Source organism: Lampris incognitus, chromosome 2 (assembly GCF_029633865.1).
Source record: "Lampris incognitus isolate fLamInc1 chromosome 2, fLamInc1.hap2, whole genome shotgun sequence".
Classification (NCBI taxonomy): domain Eukaryota; kingdom Metazoa; phylum Chordata; class Actinopteri; order Lampriformes; family Lampridae; genus Lampris; species Lampris incognitus.
Genome location: NC_079212.1, coordinates 121448475 through 121468315, shown reverse-complemented (window position 1 = coordinate 121468315; position 19841 = coordinate 121448475). Strand labels below are relative to the sequence as shown.

At 39.5% G+C, this 19841-nt stretch overlaps 1 protein-coding gene across 1 annotated transcript; it reads right to left on the bottom strand.

Annotated features, from left to right (window-relative positions):
- Positions 1 to 923: 923 nt before the first annotated feature.
- On the bottom strand, positions 924 to 19541 carry ptpdc1a (protein tyrosine phosphatase domain containing 1a). The gene is made up of 10 exons (XM_056274518.1): positions 19383 to 19541; positions 14841 to 14936; positions 12615 to 12786; positions 8548 to 8628; positions 7210 to 7328; positions 5226 to 5363; positions 3953 to 5118; positions 3308 to 3493; positions 2634 to 2744; positions 924 to 2075 (listed from the first exon to the last, which is right to left on the bottom strand). Exons 1-10 carry the CDS (start codon positions 19420 to 19422, stop codon positions 1962 to 1964), a joined length of 2223 nt encoding a protein of 740 aa, XP_056130493.1. The 5' UTR covers positions 19423 to 19541; the 3' UTR covers positions 924 to 1961.
- Positions 19542 to 19841: the final 300 nt, after the last annotated feature.

The window sequence follows — 19841 nt, the reverse complement described above, 5'->3', positions numbered from 1 at the left end:
TTTGTAATATTTATTGTTATTTGTTTTTATGCAACATTGTGGTCCTTGTGAAACACAATTTCGTTCCCTTGTATGTATGAGACATGCATATGAGGCAATGACAATAAAAGTAGTCTAAGTTTAATAGGTTGAGGCGCAGTTTGTGTTTACTCAACTAATCAGCACTTAATAGTGTCAGATTTGGCACACCTGATATAATTAAGTGCTATAATATCAAAACTACAAGTAAGCCTACCTATCCAGAGTTACAAAGAAAACCTGCAGGAAAAGGCCTATTGAGTTTGGAAACACTGTTCTATGGCACTTTGGGTTCTAATTCATGGTTCCTTTATTCCATGCTATGATTTCTAATGGCAGATCAAATGAATGATCTCCATAAAAATGTTTTCTTTTGTGTTACATAGGCATGTTTATGTGTTTGAAATTGTTTACAATTCAGTTAAGTCTTGATGAGTGGCTCCTGCCTTTTATCAAACGTTTTGTGGTTTCTTTATACACGTGATATAATTGTAATGGTCACTCAATAAACCAGAAATCCTGGCTGTTCATTTTGAAAAATAATTTAACTGACAATCATCAGTCAATATATGAAAAAGATTATTCTATAATCATTCATAGCAGCAATAAGATGATGATTTATGACTTTCAGCCTATGACCCCAAATTTGCTGTCTTTACAATATCAATAACTTGAAATATGTGAACACCAAATAGTAGTTTTTAAATGGCAATCACCTTATTTTAAATCTAATCTCAATACAATTTAACAGAAGCCATCTGTCAGTGAAGAGACCACATGGTGAAGTACATGTCGACATCTTGCAGCATCACCAGAGGGTGCTGTAAAGCTTCTTTGAGTTTTTCAGTAACTGATTCACAGAAAACAAGAAAGCAAAACCCAGAATGACATTCAAATATCTTGCATTATGTTTAATTCATCAATAAATAGCCAAATGGGATGATGTAAAACAGTGTTTGTTGAAAACTCCCACAATACACCTGATTTCTTTTAACTGACTAACGTGGATTGTGTGTCAGTGTTCCACATTCACGAAGTAAAACGTTGTTAAAACTACATTATTGTGTGCAGACACATCAAGCCGAGCTGGATCACCAATTCCTCTCGACAGCAACACAAAAAAGACAGGCTTACATTAGAGACAGTAGCTTATTAAAGTACGTATGTATAGACATAGGCAATTTAAATTGAGGCAGTTAGCATTTTGCAAATGCAAGAGTGGAGGCAGGTTGATGTTTTATGTACAGTACATTGGTGTAGCCTAAAGTTTTGTCTTTTCTGATGCACACAGTGGTATTATAAGGACTCCATGTTGTTTAAAAATAGCATATGCACTGTGGCCAGCAAATGTGCATTTCATTACTAGTACTATCAATTGCACTTAGTTCCAGGATAAAATCCTTACATCCTATCTAAAAGAGCCAGCTTGCATTTTGTCATCTAAGCAATACATTATGTACAAATTGCTAATATCAAACGATAATATTAAAATAAATAAATAATACATAGCATTACCACAGTGTAAAAGCTCTTAAAGATTACATTTAAATTACTTTTTAACAGTTGACAGCTAGCTAAATTCTGTTCAAGTTGAAAAACATTCACTTTGTAAAGCTTCCCCAAGTTATTTCTGACTTGCTAATAATAATAAAAGTAATTTATTCTCCATAAATATGACAACTAAATAGGACACTTTGACAACAAAATGCTTTTCAAACTGTGAGGTGGCACAATAACAAAAAAGATGGCAGTGCTTTGTTAAAAAGTCTACGAAGACATCCAAAAGAAAGGAAATGTTAGACATTAAAACATCACAACTGAAACGTTTTAATAAAATAAACAGGTCCACAGAACTTAGCAGTAACTTATGCAACAATCTGATTTAAATAATGCCCCAAAACTAGAGAAGAGACTCTTTAAATAGTGATCCTTTCAGCATCTGGTCAGGAGTTTTCATTCTCTTCCATAGCCGTCTTTCGCATTTCATGAAGAACTGGTGTCAGGATTGCTTTCAAATTCTTGAATAAAGCCTGGTTTTTCTCTGAGGGAGTGTCAGTCTTGGAAGAAAAGAGAGGTGGAATAGATTTACAAATCAAATCAGTGACCAGTCTGTACATGTTTGAAGATGTTCACATATTTCACAGCTTGAAATCTTACATTAACAAACAGCTGTTTGTGACCAACTTGTGATAAATGGAAGGAAAAAAAAACACATGGAAATGAAATCTGAAACTAGATTCTAACATCAGTTTTCAACTTGTGGTCTTCTAATCTATGTTTGTGACCAAACCAACACAAGTAACATTGCTGCCATTTCAAAACCACCATTTTAGTCTTCTATGTAGAACAACGAGCAAAATTACTTAATTATGATCAAAGATCCCATCATATCTGTTTTGACTAGCATTTTTCCATTTTTGGCCACTGTTTGGTCTTGATGTGGACTTTCTAAATCTATATGACTGACTAGATTCTCCGGCAGCAGTTCTCAGTTTTCGAGGATGTGCTGTCTAACAGGGAAGATTGTTGATAAGAACATTTCTGGGCAAGATAGTACCTTGAAATCAGGTACAAATGACATTTCTTGATCTCACACTGTATATTCAACAACTCACCTTAGTAAACACTTTTACTGTTTGGTTAAGAAGAGAGGCCTCTACTGCTTCAGGTATTGCAAAAAGATGGGCAGCGCAGTTGAGGATGCACAGCAAAGTGAGCCTGTGACCCTGTGGAGATAGGAGAGTAAAGGCAGTGTTGTAGACTTTATTAATGACTCTACCAACTTGTTAGGCCAACAAATCCCCTTTCTGTTCAATCAACTCCATCAGAATTTCAATGAAAAAACTCAAATCATTATTCCTAAATGACTTAATCAAATAACCCATAGCACATCACAAATGATAAATATATTCAGCATATTTAATTGATAAATATGTTCAGCATATTTTGGCTGGGTTGCATCCCAAGTTCCTCGGTTATGAATGATAAATCTGTATTTTATTTTTATTAAACAATTTGCATTCGCTACCTTGCTACTTACTACACTATCACTTATTCAAATAGCTGATGTTAAGTGAGTGTTGCTGAATAAAATAACACCAATGACAGATTAAGTTTTACTATTATAGTGGACACTAAGTACACTATTATAGTGGAAACTAATCTGGCTTAAGAAAAGCTGTTTAGCACTGTGTAGAGATGCTTTTTAACAATTTTTACTTATGATAGGCTTTGAAATGACCCAGTGGGTTGGCAGATTTTTCATTGACAAACAATAAAATGTGACTACCTTTTCCAAGGAGTCAAGAGCATGCTGAGGGTCATAGTTTTTGTCACTGATGGCTCTGACATCCTCACTGCTGATGATAGGGTCCCTTAGCTGCTCAAGCCAAGACCACATCAAACATGATAGAACCAAAGGATCTCTCTCCATGCACATCCTCTCCCACGCCCCCTCCCTGGAGTTAAGCTCTGTCTGTGAACAGAAAAAACATGTTCTGACAATGAAAATATATCATGTAAAAAAACAGCTTTGAGGGAGGGCTTTAACAATGAGCTGTGATTACGGTTTTGTGTGGTATTCAGTAAACTGCCAAAAATGCCACAGTAGCTAATTTATACAGAGCTATGACGTACATTGTTTGCATTTCGGCTTTCTAAGAATCCTTCACAAAAAAAGATTTTTCTCCATAAAACAGAATAAGGAACTTTGATACATCTGCCACAGGAGAGAACAGATGCAGACCTACCACCTACAGTCATTTGGAATCAATTAAAAAGTTTGAATATCTGTACAGACATCCACTCATAACAAAGACAATTTCCCACATATACCAAAATTCCAGTGTGGTACCAGCAAACTTTACCCATGCTGAGGACATTTTTGCATTGTGTTACATGACAAATGTACTCCCCTCGCTATAAAGTTTCCTACCTGCCACATTGAGACTTTGACACTTAGATCCTTGTCAGTCAGGTCCATGGCCAGTGCTTTGGCCACCAGTAGGCGCCTGGCCTCTATGGAAGTCTCTGATTGGAGGGCAATATAGGGAACATTGGCAATCACTTGTGTTTTTTCTCCTTTGTCTGCACTTCTCACCATTGAAAAATCTTTTTCTGGATGCTTCTCGCTGGCTACCGAGGTTGTATTTGTTGATAAGGCATGAAGCTGGGCATTACAACAGGGTTTTCCTCCACACTCTAAGAAGCCTAAGGACAGACTATGATGACCCCTATCTAATCGGTTTTCTAAAAAAGGGGCTCTGGCATCTTGGTTTGCTTCAATTTTCTGCATACCATCTGGGCTACTAGTTGTGATGAGAGGGTCCTGAATAATGCTCATAATATCATGAGGAAGGATGGGATGAAATCTTGGATAGTTAGAGACTGTGAGAATCGTCTGTGAAAGGGCATGTTTGATCAGCCTGTTAACTGGATATTCGTTACTCTGAAGACTCCCTAAGTGGTCCTGTCTGTGTCCTAGTCTATGCAAGGCAGAATCACTGTAACTGAGATTCCTTTTGCCAGAGAGAAGAGAATTTGTTGGGCTTTCCACATTCTGGTGCATCCAGAATGGGTCCAATTCGTTGTCACTGGCAAGAGGTTGATCATGCAGCTGAAGTATGGGTGAGGTTCGATGACAAAATGAATGAAATGACGGTACAGGGATACCCTTTCCTCTAATCTCCCTCCCCAGTTGCTGCAAGGCTTGTTGGGACACGGTCTTTTCTACCTCTGCTGTGAGATCTGGGATTTCAAGCAGCTCCTCCTTGACAACCACCTGTTGGTTGGCTACGATGTCCAGGAGGAGCCTGCATACAAGCTGAACAATCTTTGGCACATTCTTCATCTGCCGTGCCTCATAGCCATGCAGCAGGTGGCGCTGACGGGTGAGGTACTGGGATAAGGTGACTGCATTGGCTTTGGGATCGGTACAAGAGAACACATTTCTAAGTGGAACCAGGAACTGTGCAAACTCCCTGACACACAGCAGCTGGCCCCTGGTCTGGATAGAGTTGGGTCTCTTGGCTCGCACAAACAGAATAGCTTGATCGGCACTCATCCGAGATGTGAAGACCAAGTAACAAGCCAACAACACACCTGCAAAGAAAAAAATAAAAAAAATAAAAAAAGGATTTTTGTTATTTTTAAAATACCAATGGTACACTGAGTGTTTTAAAACAGTTATAAGCACTGAGGTAACAAACCTGTTCTTCCAAGACCAGCATGGCAGTGGACAGCCATTTTGCCCTCTTGGATGGCAAAGGACATAACTTTCACCATGTCAAGGATCGTCGTTAGTGATGCCACACCATAGTCCTTCCATCCAAAGTTATAGAAGTAGACTGAAAATTTATATATATATATATATATATATATATATACACACACACACACACACATATATATATACATATATATATATATATATAGAGAGAGAGAGAGAGAGAGAGAGAGAGAGAGAGAGAGAGAGAGAGAGAGAGAGAGAGAGAGAGAGAGAGAGAGAGAGAGAGAGAGGGAGATGTGAAAATCAGAGTCAATAGTATGTATTGAGAGGTATTCAACATCTTAATACACTTGTGGTACTCAATCATGTACCACAAAGAGCTGTGTGCATTCAGGTTTTCATGACAGTTCAGTGGTACACCAACTAACTTCACTAATAAGCATTCCTTCAAACAGACAGGTGATGACTAATAACCAAAATCAGCTGATGCAATGTTGCGTTCTGCTTCCGCTTCCAGTGTGGGAAGATGGCAGCGCGAATTCACGTTTGCAATGGCCTCAACCAGTATCGTGTGGCAAGATGGCGGCGCAATCTTACATTTGCAGCGGCCTCATCCACTACCGTCCATGCACTGTCTGTGTCCACATCTGCGTCTAAGTTTGTTTTGTCTTCGTTTGATGGCTGGGAGAGCTGGCGCTGGATCAGCTGGGAGAGCTTGTTCTGCTGTGCCCTATGGGCCCAGGGACCACGGCCCTGCCCGGAGCTGTCCCCAAAGAGGAAACACTGAGGATGGTCTGACAGGACGCAGAAGCGAGGCAGGCTAAGCTAACTGCTAGCCCATGCAGACCAGCCGTTCCGATAACACCGAGGGCAGTCTGGCGACGGCCTCGCCTAGTGTTGACTGTGTTTTAGTGTCGTTGTGTAGAGTGCACGGAGGTGTCTGGCTGGGGAAGCTGGCACTGGATTGGCTGGGGGTGCCTGGTCTGCTGCATCCGGTGAGCCCAGGGACCATGGCCTTGCTGGAGCTGAGCCAGAGATGGAAACTTCGAGGGCGGTCTGACAGGATGCGGAAGCAAGGCAGGCTAAGCTAACTGCTAGCCCATGCAGACCAGCAGTTCTGACAGTCATCCTGCGTTCGTTGGCTTGGACAGTGATTTTTTTTTTTTTTTAGTTTGATATATGTGTTCTTGTAATTTTCGGACATGTGTTTTTGTCTTTGTTTTGCACTGCTGTGGGCAATTATATTTTATTTAATTTCATGTACTTGTGTACTTGAAATTAAATGACAAACTGTTCCCGATTCCTGAGTTGAACTCAACACCGCGATATAAAAAGCACACAACTGAATACCAATAAACTACACAGTTCCTTGATAAAATAAAAATAAAAAAGAGCAGGAATGCTTTGACTGAACCAAGAAAAACGGTGCATTCAGTCCACTGAATATCTTGGGCTGCATGAGAAGCCAGTGTTTACACTGTAGACTTACTGTTGAGTGTCAAATGAAGTCGAGGTAAACAGCATTCAAAGTACAGCTTTTGTACGTGGCAAAGGCAAGGATCTCCAGAGAGTTTATTAGAGACAGGAATTAAGATTGCTAACCTCTGAAGAGTTCAATAGTGTGCTATCCCTTGGTATGAAACAGGGAAAAAAAAAAAAAAAAAGTTCCTCGAGGCTCCATCAGTGCCAGAATACAGTGTTTTTTTTAAATGAGGCCATATTGCAGACTATCATTCCCTTTGGCTAGCCCGTTTGTTATTACTATTGTGGATTTTAAACACACTTCAAATTCTTAGAGGGACATTAGCTTTGAACATTGTTGATTTTAGCATGTGTACAGTCAACCTCTGATAATTTCTGATTTAAACATAAAAACCTAAAAATCCCAGTTCTGATATGTTAAGCAACTTCAGGTCAGTCTGACCATCTGACCATGTCCTGGTGATGCTGGTTGGAGAACTCACTGCCTGCTTCCATGAAGATTTCAGGTCGGTATGTAAAACCACTTTCTGGCTCCAGTGAGTTGCCACAGCTAGCATGCTCCCCAGGGCGCTGCAGGTTAATTACAGTCCTCAATCCACACCTGAGAATGACAAAATGGCTGTGATAGGGTAAGGAAAACCTGATTGACAAAACAAAGTTAAATGTGTTCACTGAACATGGACCTCCTCTGCACCTACAGCTGGGAACATTGCATCTGGCTGTAAATCTAATTCATTTCATCACTTATTAAAATGTTAGTATGCATAAACATTAGTGTTAAAAAAGGCCAACTTTCCTCATTCTATTTTTCATTTACATTAATCAGTTTCCTATTACTTACCACAGCTGTCAATCAACTACCATGGTTATCTACTCACGTTACTGTACACTTAGCAGTTGGTACACACCTACTTCTGTAACTTCTCATCCCTACCATAAGAAAACAGGAGACATTATTTGTTCAGGTGCTAGAAATATCCCAAAGTGTTGTGTTTTTGCACACACAACACACATTACGCACAAATGGCAAGAATTCTTGTCATTTGTGCGTAATGTAACTGCAGCTGTACGTTGTGTGGAATACGGGATTCGTTGTTAGCTTGCTGTTGATGTTAGCTCTATTAAAACCTGTAATGTTAATCGTATGCATACCAGTTTGACTGCAAACGTTATGCGTAAATGCGACTGGTAGTTGCTGTGCATATGTTCTATTAAGTGAAGTGTTTGTTTACTAGTACTGTTTTGTTCCTGTGAAATTACTGTAGCATGTTACACTGTTTATTAATATTGTGTGGCATCTTCCAAACGTTTCTACCGCAATGCATCTGCGCATGCACAGTTGATATTTGATACCAGGGAGATTGAGATTCCCTATTTTGTACATTCTCTCTTTTGTGTTAACAGTGCCTTAATTTAGATATGCATATATGGGGGGGGATCTGTGATTATATTCATATTCATAGGTATATGTATGCATTTCTGTGTGTGTATATGATATTCCACGATGTTCATTATTTTTATTTCAGAACCACATTATTAAACTCTGGAAACTACTAGTGGGTGTGTGTAGAAGTACTGTATTAGGTGAAGAAGCTCGACTATAAAGTTCTGAACTTCAACACCATCTCTGTCTCTTATTGGATGCCCTGCAGCATGTTTGAATCCTGTAATCAGCTAGAATAATAATAACGGGTGAGGGCTACATCAGCCAACTATTTAGATGGGTGAGAGCTTCCAAAAGGCTAACCATATTTTTCAATTAGCCTCACTTAAACAAGACTTCATATTCAAATTTAGTGAGAAAAAAGATAATACTGTACCTTTGAAATTGCTCAATTATATTATATTTATCTATTATATCAGTAGAAGGCCTTGCCATAGCCAGCAAGTTGTCTGTAATCCTGTGGTGAAAGAAAACACAAGTTGATTAAAAATTAAGCAAAGGATAATCATTCATTCATTCAAATTTTACTTTATTCAGACACATTGGTAGGTCTATATTAAAAATTATTAAAAAAAAATAACAACAACAAAGAAATACAACACAGGACAACAACACAAAAATATAGCTCAAAACAGCAGTTCACAAGTCCACGATGATTAAAAGCTATACAGACATTTGTTCCAGTGTTTCCAGAAACAAGAGGAGTACCTTGTGTCACTTTGTGTAGGCTCAGTTAAGAGCATTATAATTACATTCTTACAATCAATTAATCGACAGATATATTTGTAAATAAAATTCCTCAACACAGCATGAAAAGTGGGAACATTACTAGTCACAAACATATGACTTGCACTTGTCCATCTTGGAAGCTTGAGCAAGATTCTGAATGCATCATTATATGCTACCTTCAGCTTTTTCATTTTTGCTTTGCTATAATCGCACCACAAGTGGGCAGTATAGAGTGGAGTACAGTAGGCTCTAAAAAGAGCAGTTTTAACATCATCTGTACACATATGAAATTTGCGTGCCAGCATATTGGCTTGTGCATACAGTTTGCAACACTGGCACTGCACATCATCGTCATCACATAAATCATCCCTGGTGATGTGACCCAGATATCTTACTTTGTTCACCACATTTAGTGCTTGGTCTGCCAAAAAGAATGAAAGAAAATTTTGCTTCTGATCTGCCTTGGTTTTAGCAATCATGACAACACTCTTTTTAGAGTTAAATTTAATGTCATGCTGAACACCATAACTTGAGCAGACTCTGAGCAGTTGCTGTAAGCCAGCACTATAAGGGGACAGTATAACTAAGTCATCAGCGTACATCAGATGATTAATCAGACTATCCCCCACCATACAGCCAGTCTTACACTCTTTTAACTTTTTGGAAAGATCATCCATATACACACTGAAGAGAACAGGCGACAGTATTCCACCTTGTCGGACCCCACTGGTCACTGGGAAGGGTGCAGATATACTCTTACCCCATCTAACTTGCATGGTTTGATATGAATACCAGAAATTCAAAATCCTTATCAAATAAGAGGGGACCCCTTGCTCTTGTAATTTAATAAACAATTTACCATGATTAACTCAGTCAAAAGCTTTTGATGCATCCAGAAAACACATAAATACTGTAGTGTTATGTCTTCTTTCAGTGTACATATATGCACAAATCTGTGCTGTGTTTATTTTTAAAACAAAATTGATTGTCAGTAGTTGATATATATTCTTGAAGCCCATCCAAGAGAATTTGTTCTAATACTCTGGAAAGTATGCTAGTCAGAGCAATTGGCCTATAATTTCCTATGCTGGATATTTTAACAGTTTTGTCTTTGATTACTGGCACTAGTAAGACAGACAACATAGAGTCAGGTAGGATGCCATGCATTAACAATCCAGAAAAAACACATAGCAAGTAAGAGATTCTGTGGTTAGCATACTTCAGATGTTCTGCTGTTATTTGGTCAAGGCCACATGCTTTGTTCACTGACAATTTCTCAATGGCATAGCACACTTCATCGGGTCTAATAACCACATCATCATTGTTAGAGACATCACCAACAATAAATCCATCACTCTTTACACAATTAAAAATGTCTCTATAGTGTTTTCTCCACAATTCAGCAATATTTTCAGGCCCCGTAATCCCATCAATGCTGGATGGCAAGGGCATCCTACTATTATTAATAAACTTAACTTCCTTCCAGAAGTCATAGACATTATTCTGCTGAAGCTTTTTGATCATGGGGTTTGCCCTCATGGCCTGCTCATTTCTTTTAATAAAACATACAGCATATTTAAGTCTAGCGTTATCCTGTTTCTTGTGTTCACACTCTGAGCCATGCCTAGCTTGTCCTGATAAGACCCATCCATCCATCCATCCATTATCTGAACCGCTTAAGACCCAGTTTCTAAAAGCTTCATTGGCCTCTACATGTAGTTCAGCTACATATCCATGCCACCCTGGCCTAACATTTTGTTGTTTAGCCCTTTTTTGGTAGAATGATTTACTGCCATTATTTAGACAATTCACAATTTTATCATACATTATATATAGATCACGCTTGTGGTTTTGGTTCTTACAGTGAATGCTGCCACACAGAATAGCATCAAATGGTATATCTATATTACTTAGGCTCTTATCAGTCAGTGAATTATAATGCTTTAAGTCATCTTCTGTAAGCCTAGACCATCTACTTTTACACTTTGTTCATGGTTATCATAACTGGTCAACTCAGGTAGACTCTCCACATTTAATATCATATACACAGGTATGTGATTTGTTGTGGCCAGACCATACAAGATCTCCACTTTCTCTAAACATTCATTAGCATCGGCTATACATATACAGTGATCCAGCCAGGATGTTGTATGCCATGCTTCACTGGTATATGTGTAGCTACCTACTGGCAGCAGCACTTCACTAGAAAGAACCAACTTGTAATCTTGACAAAATTGGATTAGGTGTTGACCAAATAAGAATTATTATCTGAGATATCAGCATTCATGTCTCCCACAATATACATGTATATGCAATTTCTTTAATAAATGCACTACTAAAAGCGCGCCTATTAAGGTATTCATCCTCATTTTGGTAATCATCAGTAACACACTGAAAATACCAATAGGGTGGAAGAAGTTTGCCCGGTAGTAACCAAAAAAAAAAAAAAGATTTAATAGTTGGGTTAGGCAACAAACTCTAAGGGCACTTTCACATCTATAGTCTGTTTTGTTCTGAATCAGGGACTGATTTGTTATAATGTTGCACTCGCAACCTAGTTCAGTTTGTTTTCACAAGGCAATATTTAAAGACAGACCAAAATTGTTACACAAACACCATGCTTGAGCAAACTTCCCTCATTGGTCAGAATTTTCGTGCAGGAATTTCATCACTATCTTCTGAATAGAAAAACACGGAAACAAAGCATCGAAAATATCAGTACAAGTATCACAGTCACTTTGAATGTGAATCTAGACTTCGTCTTGAAAATAATGTGTTGATGCATTTCGTACGAAGACGAGCTGCTTCCAGACACTTCAGTAGGAGATGGCATGGTTTAAATAATGCATACAGTGACATGTTATTCGTCCGTCGCAGCGACAAGGACCACCTAGTCATCCTGGGATGGATGACTGATGACTTGCACAGTGATTAAAGTGAGGAAGAGTTGCACATCACCAACCCCACTCTCTCGTCCAAGACCACCTACTACCAGTGGCAAGACTAGCGAGACGACTGGCAATGGAGACGGATACAGATTTTTCCTCAGGGTTTCTTCCTGAAGCCTTTCCCGTAGACGAGTATACATGCAAGGCAGCGGAGGTTTTAAATCAAAGTTTTCCTTCTCCTAGATGAACTGCCTGACAAGGCTAACGAGCTTCATCTACCCGGGATAAATATAGTAACATACATAATCACCCAACAATTTCTCTTCTGAAGACGCATCAGGCAAGCTTGTTTTGGTCCGTTAGGTCGGATTGCGTTCTTACTGCAAACAAACTGCTCCAGGGTTCGATTGGAAGCGAGCTGAGACCACCCTTTCTTGGCGACCTTGGCCCACTTGTTTTGTCCTGCAGCCAATTGCTATTATTTATGCAATTATTTACATATGCCCAAAGGAACTTATATTTGGGGGGAAATGCTCCCGGTTTCGAAACAACTGCTCAAAACAAGCCAGGTGTGAAAGCACCCTAAGTCTTTGACCATAAAACAAAGCAAAAAACTCATGGCATACCACATATATTAGCCAATATACAAATGATAACAGCAGAAAGGAAAGGGCAGTACTCTGTATTGATTGTTTTATGTATTCATTGATGGGGAGCGTGTCATGTGAATTCTTAGTATAGCACAAAAGGGGAAAGATATCCTGCACACTTAACAGAGCACAAAAGGACTGTCGTAAAAGGTTTGTTGTAAGAACCTGCATCTTACCAGGACGAGTAGAGTCCCTTGATGGCTTGCTCCTCATCACTCCAGCGAGAGGGGTTCTCGTACTTACAGGCTTTCCCTCCACACGCCATGGAGCACTGCATATGACCAGGGATGACATGCCTTAGCGTCTCCCCCATCTTGGTGTACTTAGCTGTGGGAACCCTGGTGTTGGCTGAGAGAATAAACAAATAGGAAAATATTCATTACAGCTTTGCTCAAACTTCCCAAAATTTTGCACCTAAGTCGTCGCTTTCCCTTTTGAAAAAGCAATATTTCCCTTGATTAGCAACACAACACAACCACAATGACAGTTGATTCATCAGTGGTACAAGCAATCGCTGAAGCAGCTCTGAAGAGGTTGTCATTACATCTACTGGTTCTGCATTCGGAAGCAGCCTGGGCCTGGGTTATACTGACAGCCACCATCACTCTCTGAGAGGAGGAGAGGAGCTCCACAGCAGAACTCCGTCTGCGCTGTAAGAATTTCAGTAGGATGTCAGAGGCCGAGTGCCTGCGGTCCTGCCTCCAGATGTCATCCATGATTTCCAAAGCTCGGGAGCTATAGCCCCCATGCTGCATCTCACAGTCCAGGCTATGTTCCAGCTCTATCCGTAGAGCTCTGTGTACTGACAGAGGCTGCCCACAGTGAATCATCAGAGAACAATTGCCCATTGGCACAAGAGGCCAATGCAATCTATCAGTTCATCAGCAGCATTTGAAATGTATCCATGACAACCACCTCAAAAGTCCTTAGTAGGAGGCAGATGGGGGCGAATGTTGTACACATGCACACAGATGATCAGCTCATTAGGAAAAAATCACCATTTTGACTTAAGGCCATTCATTCAGTTGAATTAACACAGCCTCCATAGGGTGACTATCCAATTACACCCAATTTGCTGCTATTCCTATAAATCAACAAAAGCTGAGTGGTTTACATAACCCAAGGGATATAATGACGTGACATTTAAAGGCGATATGTGTAGTATTTTGGCTTTCCTCGAGCATAATACAACTGGTGAATAACAGCAGAGTTCACTGAAGGGTACTAATTTAAACAAAACAAATGACTCAAATTGTGCATGTTTCTTAATAGGTTCATTTGTTTCTAATATGGTTATTATATTTAATGACTTTTCTACAGTTATAATGAAATTGTCATTTGAGTTATCTTTGTCAGTTTTTACCTAAATATTAGGCCCATTCAACTGCAGAGAAATAGCACTATTTAACTGTAAAATTATTAGATTACCTATGGGCAAAATATTCCACCTTACCTAAGGGACAAAAAAAGAAAGCCATAAGGAGAACTAATACTGCTGGCTCATCGAGGCTTGGTGTGGAAAGAGCAGAAAGTCTGTCTAAATGTGTATCTAACATTGAATAAGAGTGAGTTGCAGGACCATAGGGCAGAGAAGCACTAGCTTTAGAGTGAATGTCAAGTCACTACAGAACAATCAACAAATATCTTAAATACTGCACAGACAACTACCAGAAATAAGTTGTTTTCCACTTGTGAGCAAGTTAAAAGGAGATAAAGCCCAAAGTACAGAGAAGGACCATTCTTTTCTGATAATAATACTATAACATTTAGGTATAATGTCCATAATCATATCAAAATGACATGATAAAAGAAACTATTAAGGAAATGGCAACTGAGTGCTGTGATGAAGAGCTAAAAAAAAAAAACAGTTTATTACAGATGTCTCACATCTTTAGTTTTTCGATATCTGATTTTTGAAGTCTTTTATCAACATATAGCCAACCTTATGAATTTTCTTTGGAAAATTTTTTAGTAGGTTTCCAACTGTAGGTACTTTAAAACTAAAAAAAATAGGCAATTATGATCCCATATACTGTTTCCACACCTATAAATCATACTGAAATTGACCACAGTTAACCATTAGATGACAGGTTTATTACATTTCTAGCAGGGAGCACTCATCAACCGCACGTTTTACAGATGATACCCCAGTGCAAATTAAGACTCATTCCTCAAAGCTGCTGACCTTATTCAAAATGGGATTTTCCATTGTTCAGTAACAACAACACGTTAAGCACAGGTTGCTACTCTTTGGTTTGGTAAATGCAGAGTATAAAACCCACATCCCTTTCACACAGTTGTTAGAGGATTGTGTTATCACAATGGCCAAAATTAACCTCAAAAAAATATTCCATCTATTAGAAAAAAATGGTAGTGCAGTTTCTGTGTAAATATTCACCTACCTGCCTCCATGTCTGTGTTGATCTCTTCACCGCAGGCACCACTGCTGGAGTGAGGCAGATCATTCAGTAGGCTGACACCAGCTGCCATGGCAGGGACTGAAAGGTGTGAATAAACATTATATGAAAGGCAAGCAAAAACCACAAGCAAGCACAAGGTAAGACACTGCTGATAAAGCACGTAGTCAAAGGGTGCACACAAATGAGCGGTGAGAAGCGGGAACACCGTTGCCTGGCAAGGCACCCCAAGGGAGAGAAATGTGCAAACTGAGCCTCCATGTCACAAGCTCATGTGTCAGTCTGACCACTGCACCTCTGGGATCAAGTGGGTGTGGCCTGAGGAGAACAGTGGGAGCCAATCTAAGGTCAAGGTGCCAAGTTACAAACCACAGTGGCTTGGAGATCACCAGTCCAGGTCACATTACAATAACCTCAACTGTGTTGCTGTAACCTCATCAAATATGGCATTGATAATGATTTCAGAATTATATTGATGATGCTACAAATTTCATCTTGTCCAACTGACATGTGTCTCATTCTACTATTTACTGTGTGGATTTTATTACCTGCTGCTGACATACAAATAACATGTTCATATCCATTAAGAAGTAGCACAGCTTTTTAGCATTTATTTGTAGCGTTTTAACATTTCTGTGTTTTTGTTGTCAAGACTTTGTATTGTTTTGCTGAAAAGCCATTATCCTATTTTGGGACATTTTAAGCTAAAAGCTAAAGCTAATTTATGCTGGGCCTGGAATCTACAAAACTATTTTGTGAAGTGCAATTAGCAAGAATATCTTAAACCACATTTCAGAGATTAAATCCTGGCCTTTTTGGCGGGGGAGGCATTAATTATTAATGTGACCACAGTATCCATCCACCTTCTATTGTGCTAGTTTAAAGCGGGACTTCTTGACTTACACATTTGAGTCAAATTGTCCACATCGGTAAAGTGTCATCCAATGCACCCAGGGTGTACGTTTAATCCTGGGAACCAAATGTATCTCACATTGCACCTACAGTGATAATGGACCTTACCACCACTGTAATGACTGCTACTGCTTGAGTGAAACTGCAAGTTTAAAGCTACATGCTATTTTTACAATCCATTACCAACTGTTTAATCATGTGTGCATCAATTGCCATCATTTTGGAATTAAAGAACAACCAACAAATAACTTGCAGTATGCATTTGTGTACTTGTGTGAGAAAAAAACACTTTACTTTTAGTTCCCTGTCATTTCATCCTCTACTAATCAGCATCACCTTTTAACAGTAAAAAAAACCTTTTAACAGTATAAATCTCTTTACATTCAAAGATATACTTCTTGTTTTTCTAAGCTAAAGAAAATAGAAAATATGTAGAACCAAGAAAAAAAACATACACATCAATAGCTAATTAATATTAGAGCTATTTAGTGTGGCGCTCTCATCCCAACAATCAATATCTAGGCCTTTTTCGATATCTAGCCTGTAAGATTTAATAACACTGATTTACATGTGTATGAGCACAGAATATTTTGGCTAGTATGTTTTGTCATTTTGATTTTTTGCCATGAGAAAATTGATTTCTATATTTACTTTTTTAAAGGCATCTGTTGAAAATTCATGGATAAGCTCCAACTTACAACTAGGCCTCAACGCAAAACCAGTTGACTCCCAATGCTCCTTTTGAGTGTACAGTATGTATTATTCAAGTTGTAAAGTTGGCCTTCTTTTACACTGTAACATACTGGCCTGCTTCTCCCAAACCGATACCGCACACAAACATCCTACAGCAGTGGCTGAGCTGTCTCTAACTCTGCTAGGAGGACTCCATCTAATCAATTCACCCATTTGACTGTAATAAGCTGGTGAAAAAGAATGTGTTCTTAATGATATATGCCACCTACTTGCATAAAAGAATAATAAAATGAAAAAAAAAATTGCTGCCTCAAAAAAACTGCCTCAATCCCTCTGCATTAAATCATGTTTATGTCCATTGGGAAACTACAGTGTTAGAAAATATGAGTGGGAGTTGGTATTCTGCTTCCGCTAATAAATATGTTCCCATGAGATGGTTGTCTCCACACCATGTGCTTTCTCCGATATCTCTATTAGCTGTAGGCAAAAGAACCGAATGAACTATTTCAACACTCAGGACCATTTTCACACTTAGGCCAATGTTACACATGACATTTTTTCACACAACTTGGTGAGCTGCATGTTTGTGCATCCACACCATTACAATTAGCATTTCAAATGCAATCGAAATTACATGCAACAGCCAATGAGATTAGTGATAATGATAAAAATACACAGAAAGTTGAATCGGTTCATCTAGATATAACATTTATTGAGAATGAAATGTTTCATCACTCATCTAAGTGATCTCTTCGGTCTCAACTGACTTCAGGTATCGCCAACCCTTATGAACAATACAGTGGAATAACTACAGAAAACAACGATCAGGTTCATATGCAAATTGCCGTGACTATTAACCAGAGTTTCAATGGCAATGTGTACTATTCACAGAGAATTGGTGAATAGTTGCAATCACAGCATTGTAAGATGGCAGCAGATGTACTCTTACCCCCCCCCCCCCCCCCGTTCAGGGATGGTCGTTTTCTCTTCACATAGATGGCCTCTTTGACTCCCTGTTCAAACCAGTGTTCCTCCCTATCAAGGATGTGCACATCCTCATCCTTGAAAGAGTGGCTACTGGCCTGTAGATGGGTGTGAAGCGGAGTCCTGGCCTGATGTGTTAGCTATTCCGTGTTGTGCCATCCTCTTGGCCAGCGTCTGTTTGGTTTCCCCAGTGTACAATTCATGGCAATCATTCCGGAACTTGACAGCATACACTTTATTGCTGTTTGTGCTGAGGGACCCAATCTTCGGGGTGGACCAATTTCTGGCGCAGCATGTTTTGGGGTTTGAAAGCAACTGAGAGGTGGTGTTTGGAAATACACGTCTCAACTGTTCAAAAACTCCTGCCACATACGGACTCACCTCTGGACTGTAAGATGGCAAAAGATGTACGCTTAGCAACCCCCCCCCCACCACCACCACCCCCACCACCCTCAGTTCAGTGATGGTCATTCCCTCTTCACATAGATGGCATCTTTGACTACCCGTTCAAACCAGTATTCCTCCCTATCAAGGATGTGCACATCCTCATCCTTGAAAGAGTGGCCACTGGCCTGTAGATGGGTGTAGACTGCAGAATCCTGGCCTGACGCATTAGCTTTTCTGGGTTGTGTCATCCTCTTGGCCAGCATCTGTTTGGTTTCCCCGATGTACAATTCATGGCAATCCTCCCGGCACTTAATAGTGTACAATATATTGCTCTGTTTGTGCCGGGGGACCCGATCCTTGGGGTGGACCAATTTCTGGCGCAGCATGTTTTGGGGTTTGAAAGCAACTGAGACGCTGTGTTTGGAAAGTATGTGGCTCAACTGTTCCAAAACTCCCACCACAAGAGTATATCTGTCACCATCTTTACAATGCTGTGATTGCAACCATTTCCAAATCCTCTGTGACTTGTACACATTGCCATTGAAACGCTAGCTAATGGTCACAGCAATTTGCATATGAAACTGGTTGTTGTTTTTCCAAAGGAATTGGATAACCATGACCTGGATGAATGAGAGCATTCACAGACAGGTTGTTGTTTTCGGTCATTATGCCACTGTGTTGTTTATAAGGGTGGGGATACCTGCAGTCACTTGAGACTGAAGAGGTCACTTAGATGAGTGATGAAACATTTCTCTCTAATAAACGTTGTGTCCAGATGAACTGATTCAACTCTGTGAATTTCTTACCTGGATTATTGAGCATGCATAAAGAAACGATAAAAACAGAACGTCTGGTGAATAGTCGTTAAATATTCATTACTGTTGACAATTATAAGCTAGGCTAACGGTCTATGCATTAACGTTAATTACTGTTGATTAACTCAGTAACAAACAAATTTGGCAAATCCACCAAAAACAGAGGACTAATTACATTAAATTGACCCACCTGGTCTCCATCGCGGTTTTAACGTCGGGTTTTGAGAGCCCTGGGTTGAGTGTCACTATCCAACATAAAGAACGTAACATTAAGAGAAATTTAAGTGTGTCGCATTAGTTTCAACCAAAATGTGTCGGCAACGCTGTCAGAGATGACATCTTTCTGATTTTTTTTCTGATAAGTGTGAGAGTCAAGCTCAACTCGATGTTTGGCAGTTGAATGGCAAGCAAATCATTTTCCAGCTAACGCCTATGCTAAGCTATCTTATTTTGCTGCACAAATCTCAACCCACTGATTAACTTGACTGATTGGCCTGTCCCCCGATGTTAGCTCGTAAAATGAACATAACGCCAATGATAGTTGACAGACTACATGAATGTGTATCACAACGGGGTTTTTTTTGGGGGGGGGGGCAAATAAATAACTACTTGCTTGACTAACAAGTATAGCAACTGGTCCTGATGCTACACGCTGACACGAAAGCCAGCTGGCTAATGTTGGTTTGTTATTGGCTAGCCTGGTTTAGCTGGCTTTCACAGGCAGAAGCTAATTTACCTTGTTCTCCTCTAAATCCACGCCGTGGGATATCCGACATAGTTGGTTTACTTCCCTACATCTATTGGAACTACATATCATTAAATTCATCCAGGGCATGTAACTGTTCTAATTTCCTCTAGCCACATCATTTGGTTAGCCGGCTAAGCTAACTCACTAGCTACGTTAGCAACCTGACATGTCATTTGAAATGTTTCAGTAGCACCACGTGACCGTACCATTTGCCCACACGTGCACACGCACATGCACACGCGCGCACACACATCCCTAACTCATTCTTTTCTACTCGTGTGAATGAAACGTAGATGAATACTGTAGTAAACCATGTTTTGGTAATCATACATCCTGTTCAATGTATTTTTTTTATCATCCTTACTTCTGACGAAACTTTTTTAAGATGTGGGTGAATATGAATTAGAGAGATATCGAATACATCGCACTAAATAGTTTTTCTAGTCA

Coding starts and splice junctions, on each gene's coding strand:
- ptpdc1a (XM_056274518.1), bottom strand. CDS start 19,422: ATGTCGGATATCCCACGGCGTGGATTTAGAGGAGAACAAG. Junction 8,629..12,614: donor AAGGGACTCTACTCGTCCTG/GTAAGATGCAGG, acceptor CTTTCACCACAG/GATTACAGACAACTTGCTGG. Junction 7,329..8,547: donor ATAATTGAGCAATTTCAAAG/GTACAGTATTAT, acceptor TGTCATTCTCAG/GTGTGGATTGAGGACTGTAA.